This window comes from Crotalus tigris, unplaced genomic scaffold (genome assembly GCF_016545835.1).
Source record: "Crotalus tigris isolate CLP2741 ecotype Arizona unplaced genomic scaffold, ASM1654583v1 scf7180000024439.5362192, whole genome shotgun sequence".
NCBI classification, from domain to species: Eukaryota; Metazoa; Chordata; class Lepidosauria; order Squamata; family Viperidae; genus Crotalus; species Crotalus tigris.
Window position 1 is genome coordinate 4,713,428 of NW_024100609.1, and position 15,971 is coordinate 4,729,398.

The 15,971-nt window shown below is 38.7% G+C and overlaps 1 protein-coding gene and 1 pseudogene across 4 annotated transcripts in view; both read left to right on the plus strand.

Annotated features, from left to right (window-relative positions):
- LPIN1 (lipin 1) overlaps positions 1–15,971 on the plus strand; it is a 109,566-nt gene that overhangs the window by 31,178 nt on the left and 62,417 nt on the right. For all 4 annotated transcript variants that reach the window (XM_039331940.1, XM_039331935.1, XM_039331937.1 and 1 more), the window contains exon 2: positions 8,621–8,677. In XM_039331940.1, coding sequence (XP_039187874.1) covers positions 8,621–8,677 — 57 coding nt within the window. The remainder of the gene's footprint in view (positions 1–8,620; positions 8,678–15,971) is intronic.
- Positions 9,070–9,183, plus strand: LOC120302921 (annotated as a pseudogene).

The following is a 15,971-nucleotide window of genomic DNA, read 5'->3' on the forward strand; positions in this document are numbered from 1 at the left end:
TGAAGCCTCTGCCCTATGGATCACTCTGCACCATTGAAGTTAGGCAGACATCTACCCTCCAGACCAGAGTTTCCCAACCTTTCCAGGTTGGTGGTCCGGAGCAGGGGGAAGAAGGGATGGTTTATATCGGGAGATGAACGCATGTACATCCACGTGCACAAGCACCTGTTGCTCATGTGAGTAGGGCTGCGAATGCCCGCGATGCTCGCGACAATGCTGGCGTGAGTGAGGCTGTGTGCACGTGCACACTGGCCAGCCACTCATGTCGCCTGGTGGCCAATAGGTCATGGCCAGGTAGTGTGCCACGGTCCACAGGGGGACCCTGCTCCAGACTTTCCACAAAGCTTGGAAGATCTGGTTTTTCTTTCCCCATGTACTAGGGTACTGTTAGGTAACTGCACATCATAAGCTTCACTTGGTGCCAGGTTTTTGTTGGTTTTTAATGTCTTGGTGTTACAGTTTTATTATAGTTTTTACATTGTTTTTACTTTTGATTGGGAGCCACCCAGAGTTGGTTATGATGGCTGCTTATATAAATGTTATAAATAAATAAATAATAAATAAGTAGGTAGGTAGGTAGGTAGGTAAGTAAATAATGTACTTGCTGAAGCTTATATTATAGAGATTCCTGGCAGTTTATAGTTATTTATATTTCCTATTAAGTATTGCCATATTTAGTTTTGCCAAAATGATATTGGATGATTAAAGAACTATCTCTAGTTAGTGAGCCAACCATTATCTGAGGGCAAGAACAGATGACATCACTTTTCACACACCTCTCCCATTGCATCAGGAACCTTCAGGTACATTTTCCTGCTGCAAGGGTTGTTTTCTTCTTATGTTGCTTTTGTTGTTTTTGTGGGCAATATTTAACCTCCTTTCAGGTTAACCCAAGCACAGGATGGAATAACCCTCATTTTCCATGTCTTTCTTCTAAGAGGTCTTTTGTTATCTCTCTTATCTCCATGGCCCAGAGGTTAGGATGCTTGTTTCACGTAGAGAATATCCCTCGTTTCAAAGGCAAACGTTTCTTTTCTTGACTGTTATTTTCTCCTGGTTTTTTTTTTTTAAACTCCAGGCATTTTCCATTTCTTTTATCATTCCCTAGTCACCAATCACTTGAGGTAAAAGTGAGTTCAGCTTACTGAAAAATAGAGGTCAAGGCAGGAAAAATAGTAATTTTTTAAAAAAAGATTTCTGCTTGTTTTTGAACGGAGATTATTCTGAATGGAAAACAGGTATTTTTATTACTGAGTCACCTAAATAACTTGGCAATCTGGGCATCAAGAGATCTTCATGAAGAAATACTTTGGAAAAATAAGAAAGAAATTTGATTTTAAGCTGGTTATCGTGCTACCGGGTATGGGCATTTTGATGTTTTAACTTTGTGTATTTAAATGTAACTTTGAATAGTTACATACTGTACACAGGTAGTCCTCAACTTACAACAGTTCATTTAGTGACCGCTCAAAGTTACAACAGCACTGAAAAAAGTTACTCATGACTGTTTTTCACACCTATGACCGCTGCAGCATCCCCATGGTCACGTGATCAAAATTCAGACACCTGGCAACTGACTCATGTTTATGACGGTTGCAGTGTCCTGGAGTCATGTAATCACCTTTTTGCAACTGTCTGACAAGCAAAGTCAATGGGGAAGCCAGAATCATCTAACAACCTTTTACTAACTTAAAAATTGCAGTGGTTCACTTAAGGACGGTGGCAAGAAAGGTTATAAAATAGGGCAAAACTCACTTAACAAATGTCTCATTTAACAATATAAATTTTGGGCTAAATTGTGGTCACCTGTGTTTTATATATAGGTATGCATGCATATTACCAACTCAGGAAGGAAAATGATTGGCCATTGGACAGAAAGGTGGGAAGGACCAGCCGCTGAGAATTGCTCAGTGGAAGGTGATCGTAGCCAGCTCCTTTTCAAGGTGTAGCCAAACTATCTTAATCCAAATAGATTTTTCTTAACATAGTTTAGATTTAAACTATCACAAGGGCAGGACAGGAGCAGCTGCCAAGTACAGTGTGGATATGCCCTAAATAGCAATGCAGATTAGGGATAATCCTTTGCATACTTATTTGGAAGTATGTACATACTTTCAAATAAAGCTTTGTGTAAGAGAATGGCAGTAAAGGTAGGCCTCGCTTAATGATGGCAATTGGGACCGAAAACTCTGTTGCTAAGTGATGCAATCATAAAACGCAACATCCCGTCACCATGCTGACTTATGGCAGCAGTTGTGGAGAATCTGATAGGTGCTAGATGAATCCTGTGTGCTCACAGCATCTTGTGGTCATGTGATCACCATTTTCTGTCATCCTGACACTTTTCCCATTGACTTTGCTTTTTGGAAGCCAGCAGTGAAGGCTACAAATGGTGTAGATGATGCAATTCTGTGACTGCAGCAACTATGAGGAGTGGTCCTAAGTCCTCTTGTTCAGTACTATCATGACTTTGAATGTCACTAAATGAGGATTGCCTGTATTTAAAGCAGTAAGGAAAACAGATTTTGCTATTCATTACCATGATGCTAATTGTGTTGTGGCTATACATTAAATATATGTTTGTGTTTTGTAAGGAGCTAATGATACTTAGTTATTACCAATGGATCATTTTGAAACCTGGGTGGCATGGTGACAGTGTTTCCACTCCCTGCTTTAATTATTGTCTTGCTTACATTTGTTGTTTCCATCTTAACCTATTGGACTATTTCCTGAGTGTTCCAAGTCACGTCTGGAAGTTAAATAAAAAATTATCAGGCAGATCCTTTTAGGAGATGGGTGAGGCAATCCAAAATCTCTCTCCATAACCTATATACATTTATTTAGCACTGTGATTGCATTCTAGAAAGTTTGAGAAGAAGCCTGTCCTTTTGTCTGTGTTTTAATGGTAGCTATCATCATTTCAATTTTATTTTTCTGGGCTCCAAGATCACCTCAGATGGGGACTGCAGCCAAGAAATTAAAAGACGCTTGCTCATGGGGAGGAAAGCTATGGCAAATCTAGACAGCATACTAAAAAGCAGAGACATCACTTTGCCAACAAAAGTGCGTATAGTCCAGGCCATGGTGTTTCCAGTTGCAATGTATGGCTGTGAAAGTTGGACCATAAGAAAGGCTGAGCGCCAAAGAATTGAGGCCTTTGAACTATGGTGCTGGAGAAGACTCCTGCAAGTCCCTTGGACTGCAAGGCGTTCAAACTGGTCAGTCCTAGAAGAGATCAACCCTGACTGCTCTTTAGAAAGCCAGATCCTGAAGTTGAAACTCAAATACTTTGGTCACCTAATGAGAAGGAAGAACTCACTGGAGAAGGGCCTAATGCTGGGAAAGATTGAAGGCAATAGAAGAATGGGACGACAGAGAATGAGATGGCTGGATGGAGTCACTGAAGCAGTAGGTGTGAACTTAAAAGGACTCCAGAAGATGGTAGAGGACAGGAAGACCTGGAGGAACGTTGTCCATGGGGTCGCGATGGGTCGGACATGACTTCGCAATTAACAACAACAATCATCATTTCTCCCCGGAGACCTGCAGATTCTCACCTTTTTACACTTTCCCGAAAGCCCTAAAAGGAAGGCTTTCTCCCCCAGGCCTTGAGACAGTAAGGTTTGAATCTTGGGATTGTATGGGCCAGTGTTTCTTAAACGTTTTCTCTCAGAACCCTTCCTACTTTTAAAAATTATGGATGGCCTCAAAGAACTTCTGTTTGCATGGAGTACATTTATCAATATTTACCATATTTAAAATTAAAGATGATGCATTTGCTGCTCCTACTGCTTCTCACAAGGGTTTGATGGCGTTTTAATATTATGTATAATTTTTCAACTGAAGCTTGTAAATAATTTTGATTTCGCAGACCTCTGTCTGTGGTTTTATTTGATTTGTTTGTTTTAGGAAGTTTTTATTGTTACATGATTTATAAAGCGAAGATAATGAGGTTGGAAGAAAATGTGAGTGGCTAGTTTGATTGAAGTCATTTTCTTATCCTGCCTTGGGATTAAGCCTTAAATTGGTGTGGTCCAACTCTTGAAAGCAGTGGTGATAGAAAAAGTATGGAAGCTATTATTATTGTTATAATTGCTGTTATTTAAATTTATTTTGAACTTGGTATTAGAGAAGATTCCTGAGAATACTGTGGATAGCTAAGAACACAAGCAAATGGATTATAGAACAAATCAATCCAGAGTCTTTAGTGAAGTCACAAATGACTAGGTTAATCGTTTATTTTGTACATCTTAAACAAAGACCTAGTTCCCTTGAGGTCCATAATGCTGGGAAAAGTGGAAGAAAATAGAAGAAGAGAATAACCTGCAACAAGATTGATAGTCAATTATAGCATTAATTGGTGAGCTGTTGAGAGCCCTGAAAGGCCAGACTGGGGACAGATCATGCTGGAGAAGGTCTATCCTGCTGGTAGTTGCAAAGCATCAATGCCTACCTGAAGGCATTTAAGCAAATAATCAGTGAAACATAGTATATAAATTTGGTAATCAGTTGTGTAAAAATATTGGAACAAAATTAAATGTCAAACCCTGGGACTATTAGTGCTGATTTGAATATATATTAATTACACCTTTCATTCTAGATGGACTGTCTCACATTCAGAGTTGTCTTTGGACATGTACAAGTGAGACAGAGCTTACCCTGTAAAGGTGTAATGCAAACATCTCTACTGATTTTAAGATGACAATATTACTTAGGTCTGTTACTTTTTTTTTTTTTTTAGATTTTTATCCTGCCTTTTTTATATGCAACTCAAGGTGGCAAGCATAGTATTCCTTCTTCCTCTTATTATCCTCACAACAACAACCCTGTAAGACTTGGGCTGAGAGATAGCGGCTGGTTCAAAGTCACCCAACTGGTTTTTCATGTCTCAGGTGGGACTAGAACTCACAATCTTCTGGACTCTTGCCTGGTGTCTTAATCACTATACCAAACTGACTCTCATGTCACTGGTTTTAATTAAATAATATATACTCATCGGCCAAGCATATGCTAAATGGCAGCACTTACTTGACCTTATTTGATTTTGAAAAACTTAAGCAGTTGGATGTGATTATTATTTGGGAAATCATAAAACAACAATGGGTTTGTAAGCTAAACCGGAAAGAGAAAGAAAGAGAGGGGGAGAAAAAAACCCATTGCATAAGAAGGCTATGACAAACCAATTTTGATTTATTGTTATGAAAATAAAATGGGCACCAGGAGTCTAGTTCAATTTAAGGGATTGTTTAATGTTTGTGCATGAAATCAATAGGACTGAAAAATGTTTCATTTGTCAAACAATCCACTGTAGTAGGGAGGAGGTGGAGGTATCAGTCACAAACACAAACTTGTCAAACCTATGCCTAAATCACTATCCTTGAACTCTCCCAACTGAGGTCAGAGATATGGCTATTTCCCTGGGTGAAAGTATTGCACTCTGGAAGGAAGTTCTCTTAAATGGGGAGAACTGGAAATCTGTTTTCCCAAGAATAAGGTTTCAAATAAACAGCCCATTTTTTCCCCTTTTAATCAGACTAGCCCAGGGGTAGGCAACCTTGGCTCTTTTATGACTCGTGGACTTCAACTCCCAGAATTCTTGAGCCAGCCATGCTGGCTCAAGAAATTTTGGGAGTTGAAGTCCACAAGTCATAAAAGAGCCAAGGTTGCCTACCTCTGGACTAGCCAAACCCAAAAGTGTTTCGGAATGTATCATACTAGGAAAAGACCAATGCTGGATTAACCTGAAAATAAAGGATCTTTATTTTAAGAAGGCAACAAAGGATTGTTTTAGAAACGTATGTCATCTGTTTCAAGCTACATGAGGCTGAGAACTGCCTATTAAAACTAATTATCATTAATTTGAGCAAGCAAAATAAAGGAGGACAGAGGAAGGAAGAGTACAGATTAATGCTACACCAGAGAACACAAACAGCACTTAGAGTCTTAGAAGAAATTAGAAATTCTTTACACATTTGTCTATACTTTCCCTGACAAATTTATCTTACTTGTTTCAATCCCCTCAGGATTTCTAGACATTGGGCTTGAATTTCTAGGCCTAGTTCACGGGTAGGCAACCTTGGCTCTTTTATGACTCGTGGACTTCAACTCCCAGAATTCCTGAGCCAGCCATGCTGGCTCATGAATTCTGGGAGTTGAAGTCCACCAGTCATAAAGGAGCCAAGGTTGCCTACCCCTGGCCTAGTTAGACAAAATATATTTCCCAGCCAAGGCGCCCTGAAAACCATTTCCTTTCCCCTTGAATCCAATTCATTTTGTCTTCCCCTGGAAGAAGACAATGGCTATCTTTACAGAATATTTAAAAGTCCCCACCTAGCCAGCAGAAGACTTATCAATTACAGATAGTCCTTGGCTTACCACAAGTGAGCCCAAAGTTTCTGCTACCAAGGCAATTGTTAAGTGAGTTTTGCCCTGTTTTGTGACCTTTTTGCCACAGTTGTTAAGTGAATCACAGCAGTTGTTAAGTAAATCATGCAGTCATTTAGTGAATTTGCCTTCCCCCATTGATTTTGTCAGAAGCTGGCTAGGAAGGTTACAAATGGTGATCACATGACCCAGGACTCTGCAACTGTCATAAATACATACCAGTTGCCAGGCACCCAAATTTTGATCACATGACCATGGGAATGCTGCAATAGTCATAAGTGTGAAAACTGGTCATAAGTCACTTTTTTCAGTGCTGTTTTAACTTCAAACAGTCACTGAACAAATGGTAGTAAGTCCAGGACTGGAAGCCCCTGGCCTATTATGGTGACCTATTGATACTTCTGTCTCTGCATATTGTTGATATTTAGTATTTTATCTTATATATTTTAGTATAGTTTTGATAGTTCTTCAGAATGGCTCCCAGTAGTCTCCCATACTGTACTGTATTGCTGTAGGATTGTTAATTAAATGATGTTCAGATCAAATTACTTCCTGTACACTATTAAGGAAACAATTTCACATTGTGCTTACTTAAGGCTCTTGCTTTTAATTATAGGTTAGCAACCACTCAAAGATTGTGAAACTGTTACACTAATATTAAAAAACAATGTACTGTATATGTAATGGCTGGCCTAGAAATTGGGAAATCATGAGTTCTAGTTCTGCCTTAGGTATGAAAGCTGGCTGGGTGACTTTGAGCCAACCACTTTCTTTCAGCTCAACTCAATTCACAGGGTTTTTGTTGTGGGGAAAATAAGAGGAGAAAGGAGGATTATGTATGTTGGCTGCCTTGAGTAAATTATAAAGTAAGACAGGTGGGATAAACATGTAATAAATAAACAATCTGGAAGCCTCTGTAAAAAGTTATTGATAATGGCACTTTTAACCAGTATTCATTTTATTTTATGATAATTTAGAAGGCCTAATCTTCTTTCCTCTATTTCATAGTATAGAATAACATATGCATATACACTCAACTTCTGGATATCAACAGAACTTTATTACAAGCTTAGTTACAGGAGAGAGGGGCTCTTTCTCAAAGAGATAACATAGCTTAAAATCCTTGATATGTAGGAAGAGGGTGGAGGTGGACAGCACCTAGTTGTTTATTGAGTATATCTAATAGTTATGTAGATAAGTGGTTTAGTCTGGCAAGATTCTGTTTGTAGGTGAACAACAATAAAAACTTCTCTGAAGTTAACTTCTCATGTCATTCTTGGTTCCTGGGTCTGAAACATTAAATCTCTATTTACTACAAGTTGTAAGGCAACACTTCATTCTTTATGCAAACAATGTAGCTGGTGCAGTATGGATAACAATGTCTAGTCTATGGATAGAAATGTCATGAATGTAGAAAGCATAGCCATATAAAAATATGTGCATATATTGAGTCATATACTGAGGACAATGGCTACAAGGAATGGTGGTGGGGTCACTGTGAAATGGAAAGGCAATCCATATGATATAAAGACATTTGTAGTATTAACTGCAGAAAACTATCTTGGAAGGTTACAAATAGTCAGCTGTGTTGACTCAGTCAATACAGAACTATCACAGGGGAAAAATAAAATTCCAGGTCCATGCTTGTGCAGATATGTGATGGTCCTGGGTTATTATTTTTTTCTTTCTAAAGCATCCCTCTGTGCCATATCCCAACTGTTTAAAAGATCATTCTCAAAAGCACAGTAGGTTGCAAGAGACATGGAAGATTGCCAAAATAGGGGTGCTCCATCTTAAATAAGCAAAACTGATTTCCACCAGGATAAAACCACCAGTCTTTAAGCTCAGGATGTTTGCTTTTTTTTAAAAAAATCCATGGGATACCTCTATTGGCCAAGTAGAGAAATGGGACAATTTTGCTGTCCCCCCCCCCCTGCATGTTTTGAATATCAAGAGCCTTCAAATCAATGTTAAAGGTAACTTTGGAGTTCCAAATAGAAAACCATTCAGTAATTCACCTGGGAAACAAATCTGCAACCAACTCAGTGTTCTTATAGAGGAACTGAAAGCCTTTGGCAGACATCTCAGGAAATCTATTTCAATAGATTTTCACAAGGAAACCAATAAAGACGTGCAAGTACGGAAGACTTCACACTTCCATAGATCAGAGTGCTGCCCCTTTTAAATAATTACTGTGTCACTAGGGTGTTAATTAAATGTTTATCTTGAATTTTAGATTCCACTGATGAAAGATCCTGGCTGGATCAGAGATGTCTGGACTCGTAATGTCAATGTAAGTATGTTCTTTTTACATTTGTATTTACGTCAAATGTAAAAAAAAGAAAAGAAAAAAAGAAGTCCCTGGGGTTTTACTCCGCTAGTTGTTGCCAACTGTAGGGGGCGGTGCTCATCTCAGTTTCCAGGCCATTGTGCCAGTGCTGTCCAAAGACATTTCTGTGGTCATGTGGCCAGCATGACATCATGGAACACTGTTAACCTTCTCACTGAAGTGGTACCTATATATCTACTTGAATTTACATGCTTTCAAACTGCTAGGTTGGCAGGAGCTGGGGCAAGGACGGGAGCTCACCCTGTCACGTGGCACTTGGATCTTGAACCTGGGCTGCTAGACTTTCCAACTGACAAATCCGGCATCTTAATTGTTGAGCCATCGCATTGTCTCTTCTCGTTTCTTGGCCTTTTGGCTAAGATCATGTGTAGCATCTATTCTTATCAGTTTAATATCTGACTTCAAATGTAAGATTTTTAAAAAGTCATGGTGGAAGGATTTTACCATACTCATCATGCCTGGAGTGTCCTGATTCCCATAAAACTTTTCACAACTTGTCCTGCAATGTCATCACCTCACATTCACAAACAAGGGAGATTAAAATCTGAAAATCACATTGAGAAAACCATAAGTCTCAGTCTCCTACTCCTTCAATAAGTCAAAGTTATCTAAATGATTCATCTTAGTCACCTGATATAGTTCATCAGCACGGCCACAATTGTTTTGTCACAGGTCAGAAATAAAGGCTCTCAGAGAGGTAGTAGAAACATCTGTTCTTATGTTACACACTTCATCCTGAAGTACAGCCATAAAAATTTATGTAGATCAGTCCAAAGCTGATGTTGAAGTCCAGGCATTGTAACATTGTTGAAGTTGAGAAATATTGATGTGTATATCAGAAAGGAAAAACTTCATGTATCAGCAAATTTGTGCCTGTCTTAAAAGCTAATTAGAAGTCAACAATAATATTTTGAAAGAATCTTCTGGATCAAGCTTTAAGTTATATGTGAAGATTTATATTACAAGGTATTGAAAGAGAATTATCAGCAAGCAAAATTATATTTATTTCTTTGATTTATACTCTGTTTTTTTCCTAAAAGCTCAAAAAAGTTGGAATACATCTGACTTGTTTTATCTCCACAAAGACAGAATAACTACCAAAAGTCACCCAGTAAATGTCCAGGCTTAAAAGTGGAGTTAAATGTGGACCTAGTACCTTAACAGCGGTACCACATTGGATCTTATGGGTAACTTTTGACCATCATTGTTCAGTACCAGTAATAATTCTTCATCTTCAATATTGAAAAAGTAATTCAGCTAATATTTCACCCGATATATGGGTGCCAAATCTTTGCTGGACTTCTAAAAGATGCCTTCATACACCCCAACATTACTGAAATCACACAGGATTTCAGCAGTCTTCTTTCTGAATAGGGACTTGGGGGAGTGGAGAATCAGAAAAGATGCCCATTCCTTTAATAGAAATAGTAACTGAATAGTAACTGAAATTGAAAGTTCTTGCTTAAAATAGTAAGAGATTAGAACAGGCTGTCAAAATAGAACACTAACTGCAATCTGGGTTCTTTTATGCAGAATTGGATTTGGAGAGACAGAATTCTCTAATGTCATATTGTGTTTATTTTTTCTGAGGAAACTTTACAATGAATAAGATATAAGGGTTGAATTTGGAGAAACAGAGTGTTTTAGAATAAGAAGGGGAATGAAACAAGCAGGAATATTCTCTCTATGTATAATTTACACAGAGAATATATTGTTAGAAAGGCAAGAGCGAAGATTGGAATCAAACAGACCAAAATATGTTTCAGATATATGGAAAGTGCTGAAAGCGGGGAACAAGAGAAAAATTGTGAAAATAAAAATGGACATTGAACAATTCAAGTGGATGTTAAACATTAAGATGAAAATAACGTCAACCATCACAAAACTTGCAATAACAAGAAGCGGCTGATGGCTTTGAATTCTTGAACTCAAATAGGAAAGTAATCCTAATTTAGTGCTGTGTCCTTTACGTCAGGGCTCCCCAACTCCTGGTCCGTGGACCAGTACCGGGCTGTAGCATGCCAGCAACCAGGTCACACAAACAAGCAAAGCCCCATCCGTGAGATGCAGGCAGCACACTAAACCACGCCCCTCTGGTCCGTGGAAAAACCTCTCCTGGTGCCCCAAAAGTTGGGGACCTCTGCTTTACGTGGTAGCAGCTCTTCCGCGTCTCACATTGTAAATATGCAAAGTAACCATTTTAATGTGTAACAAACCATGAGACTAGAAGTCACCTTTCTGCAGGCTTTACTTTTTTCTGAAGTAAAGGCTGGTAGTTTAAAATCTGCTCTTGATAAACCAGGATAATCAAACATCTAGAGGGTTAGCAATCTACCTAGTAATACTGTGTGAGGATGCTCATGCAGTGTTATCCTGAACAATGCTAAAGGAAGCATTCTCTCTTCCCTCAGATGAGCAAGGGATGTGGCAATATGACACCCATATGACAACCTCTTGGAATGTTTGCTTGGCCCTACTTAGATTACAAAATGTGGAGGTACTGGAGGCAGAATGAAGAGGTCATCTGAGGAGCCAATATGTACACAGATATTATTTTCACAGATTTCTGGGTAGGACTTGTATATTCTTTTGCTAAACAGTTTACTCTTGAGAATGTAAATGGGTTCCAGGAAATTGGGGTGGTGTTGTGCGGAGCTTCCGTTGATTTTAAACTTGCTATGCTACTTAAAAGGTAGGATTTGGATCATAGAGACTTATGATCCCACTCAGAGTGAAGCTCATTGATGACTTTGTCTGTTGATCTTCTGCCAGTATAATCTATGCCTGAGGATTGCTGTGATGCTAAAATGGTAGAAGAAAGAACTTTGTAAATAGTTTCTAATTCCTTGGAAGTAAGATGTAGCAAAGACATCTGTTGCTTGCCAATTTGTCGGTATAGTATACTGGAAATGCCGGCTTACCACTTTAGGCTGGGCTTTTACAATCTTAAAGCAATAAATAACATTCCACAGGTTTTTTTTTAAAACATATAACTTTATTACAGAAACTGTGAACAGAATACAAACAATACTAACTTTGAACTGAAGAGAAAAAGAATAGGAAAAAGTACTAAGAAAGTGAAAAAGAAAGCCCAAATTCTTACTAGCAAAGTTATTTACCCTATACAGGCCTAGTGGTCTTGTGCAAGGTTTCTAGACAGATATAAACAAAGGATGCAACTGACAAAACATCTTGCATGGCAGAAAGGTGCTGTCTGAAATAGGGAGCTCCCTTGAATCAGTAACTGCTTTTGCACACAGTATGTCAAAAAGAATAGAATAGAATAGAGCTGGAAAGGACCTTAGAGGTCTTCTAGTCCAACCTCCTGCTCAGGCAGGAAACCCTATACAAGTTCAGACAAATGGTTGTCCAGACTCTTCTTAAAAACTTCCAGTGTTGGAGCATTCACAACTTCTGGAGTAGGTTGTTCCACTGGTTAATTGTTCCGTCAAGAAATTTCTCCTTAGTTCTAGGTTGCTTCTCTCCTTAATTAGTTTCCATCCGTTGCTTCTTGTCCTGCCCTCAGGCGCTTTGGAGAATAGCTTAACTCCCTCTTCTTTGTGGCAACCCCTGAGATATTGGAACACTACTTTCATGTCACCCTTTGTCCTTCTCTTCGTTAAATTAGACATACCGAATTCCAGCAACTGTTCTTTATACAAGAGTGAGTTCCGTAAATCTAGAAACTCATTTCTGAGGCAGTGGCAAAATATCTGAAGAGAACAAATTATGCAAGCATAATTTTGTGCAGCCTTACAAAGTGGCAGAAAGCATGTTAAACAAATTGTCCAGATGGATCGTATTGATCTCTGAATGAATTCTGAATATTCTCACTTATTCTGGACTCTGAATTCCCACTGAATTCTATGGGATATTTTCAGGGAGATGTGTACATAGGATCCCTATAATTCATTTGAGTGTTAGATATTACCACTTCACTTATATTAATAGATACCTATTCTTTGCTGTAATTTTAGATGTCACATTTAATATAATTTTAGTGTTTAATTAAAATTTAATATAGGCTGCATCCTGGCTTTCACATATTAGAAGCCGGTTAGATTGCTTTACAAATGTATTTTAACTCTGTCTTAAATTTTATTTAGTATCTGTACTTGTCTTTCACCTTGAATAAATTGATCTGAATTATTGATTGATGTACAAAGGATTATATCACAAAGCTGTATATCCTCTGTACACTCCAGCAGTAGTAGGCTTGAAATTGTGTTTCTAATCTTTGTGGCTTAGATAATTTGAAAATATGATTGTGCTATTATCATTGTAACAAGAAACCAAAAGATAATTGATGGGTGGTTTTGAGCACATATATAGATTTTCTTGCGGTAAATATGGTTGGGTAAAACACAGTAAATAAGGAGTGTCAAAACCTTTGTACATTTTATTTTCACTGTATCCCAAGTACATAAATAACAAAAAATAAGTGATAACCAAGTTGCTATGATTGATCTGAATAAGGACTAATATTTAATCCAAACTTCCTTGAAAATGAATCCTACTGAACTAAATAAGCCTTGCTTGCAAATTAGTATAGTATAGGAACTGACAACCTCTCTCTTTTCCAAAAAAACACTTCAACTGTTCTTGAATTGCTGTTAAAGTTATACATAAATGTATCTTTAAGTAAGTAAAACTGGGCTATCCAAGTAAATTAAATGGTATTACGAGATATATTCAGGAATTAATACAGCCATGTAATAGTTGGTTGAAATGGAGGACATTAAAGGATAAGGAAATTTTCAATAATGTTTCTGAAACATCGCAATGGCTTTAAAACGTTTCCTCCTATTCTGATTTTAATTATGTACTAGACCAGGGGTAGTGAACCTTGGCTCTTTTATGGTTAATTGTTCTGTCAAGAAATTTCTCCTTAGTTCTAGGTTGCTTCTCTCCTTGATTAGTTTCCATCCGTTGCTTCTTGTCCTGCCTTCAGGCGCTTTGGAGAATAGCTTAACTCCCTCTTCTTTGTGGCAACCCCTGAGATATTGGAACACTACTTTCATGTCACCCTTTGTCCTTCTCTTCATTAAATTAGACATACCGAATTCCAGCAACTGTTCTTTATACAAGAGTGGCTGGCTCAGGAATTCTGGGAGTTGAAGTCCACGAGTCATAAAAGAGCCAAGGTTGACTACCCCTGTACTAGACAATTTCCTCCCCAGATACCTCAATAACTTCAACAATAGCAGAACTTCTAATGTACTTGAATAGTTCTTAAACATTTAAGAAGATATAACACATTAGGAGTTGACCACAGCAAATATTTTAAGGTATTTTGTAGCATGTCATAAAATGTTATGATAATTTTATGTCATAAAATATTTTACAAAATTTGCTGAATTTCAATTCCATGGGAGTCATGGCTCCCAAAGTTTGGACACATTCTGTAAGTTAACCCATTTGAAGCACCTTGTTTGAAAAAGTTTTGCCCTATGATGCACTTTTGCCCAGTCAAAGTTACAGACAGAAGAGTTTTAGTAGTATATGGGTAGATTTAAAACATTTGTATGGCCACAAAACTCAGCCAAAGTGACTTTAGATGGCTTGCAGAAAATTCAACAAAACCTAATGAATAGAACAACCCCCCCTCCCAACATATAAATTGATAAGCAAGAGTAAAATAATAAAATGGTGATCCACACAAAAGTGACACCACATCCAGCAGGGCTCCAACATATCATGACCTCTTCATGGGAGAACCTTGACAGTCTTTTCAGAAGTCACTAGAGCCGCAAGAAAGTTTGTTCTATATGATACTTCTTCCACGACCAAAATGAAAGGACTGTAAGAATCTGAGAATAATTGAAGTCATATAGAAAACATGAACATTTTACAAATAAAATACAACTGCCATGTTAATGGAATATTATACTGCAGAGAAGATACCTTCCTTCCTTCCTTCCTTCCTTCCTTCCTTCCTTCCTTCCTTCCTTCCTTCCTTCCTTCCTTCCTTCCTTCCTTCCTTCCTTCCTTCCTTCCTTCCTTCCGATAAAAACTTATTCCATCATGCCTTAATGTTATTATTTTTCATAAAGATAATTTAGCTGTTTGCAAAACAAGTATCAAATGCAAATGACAGAAAGTAATAATCTACAGTGCAACTTAATTGGTGTTCTACCTTTGGCAATCCTCTCATGAGGATCAATTGGTATTAGAATTTCACAAACATAAACACAGGAGATGTGCTCTAATCAAAACAACGTTATCAGGTTTTAAAGCAATAATATATAACACTTATAGAAACCAAAGGAAATATTGTAGATTGCATATATCATTAACTTCATGAGTTGGTCCTTTTTTAGGAGGAGGGATAGGGCAGCAAGGCTTCGATTAGGATCCTTAATGCTTTTTCTTAGACTCCTATAAGTGATAACTTTGATGCTCAGTGAAAATCTCAAAGTCAGCTTCAAGGCTTTAAAAAGGATGGAAAAAGTTTTGCCTGGCAGATATTCTGGGAATCCTTCATTTCCTTTCCTGTGTTTGCTGTTCTGGTATGCCTTTTACCCAGTGCTTTTTTTGTAAAAAAAAAGAAAAAAAAAGGTGCCGGAACTCATGCATAGCTCCGGCTCCAGTCGAACCCTTTACAGAATGGGGGGGGGGGGGGAAGAGAAGAAACCGCTTTAGGGAGCTTCTGAGGCGCAGATCACGTGAGCAGCATCAGCTGATGGATGCCATTACCGCGGCTTTTGAGAGGGCGCTTGTTTGGAGCAGGCATGTGTTGTGCCACCTCGTCCTCCTCCACCTCTGATGACACAGAGGCTTCTTCTGGAGCCAGAGGGACCAAGGCGGCAGTGGCGCTGCTGCTTTGGGAGCGCCCCTAGTCCCTTGAAGAGATTCACTCCAGGAGCCAGTCTGGTCCCTGGTGGCCAACACAGGGGTGAGGACAGGGGGCGGTGGCAGGGGGAGCCCAATGAACCAAGGCAGAGAAGAGGGTCTGCTTTCAGGGCTGTGGAAGTGTTTCCGGGTCGACTTTCGATGCCCCCGATTTCCCCGGGCAGCTTCCTTTCACCGAGCCAGAGCTTTACAGGTAGTCCTCAAGTTACGAGTGTAATGGAGCCTGCTCATTCCACTCGTAACTCGAAAACTCATAGAATGAATCTTGTTCCTTTAGCGAGATCACTCTCTTCCTCATTAAAATGCACATGGTTTGTTAAGTAAACATGAGGTATCTCAGGGTGGGGAAGGCCATGGAGGGCTTATTGATGGAACAGACCCAAGG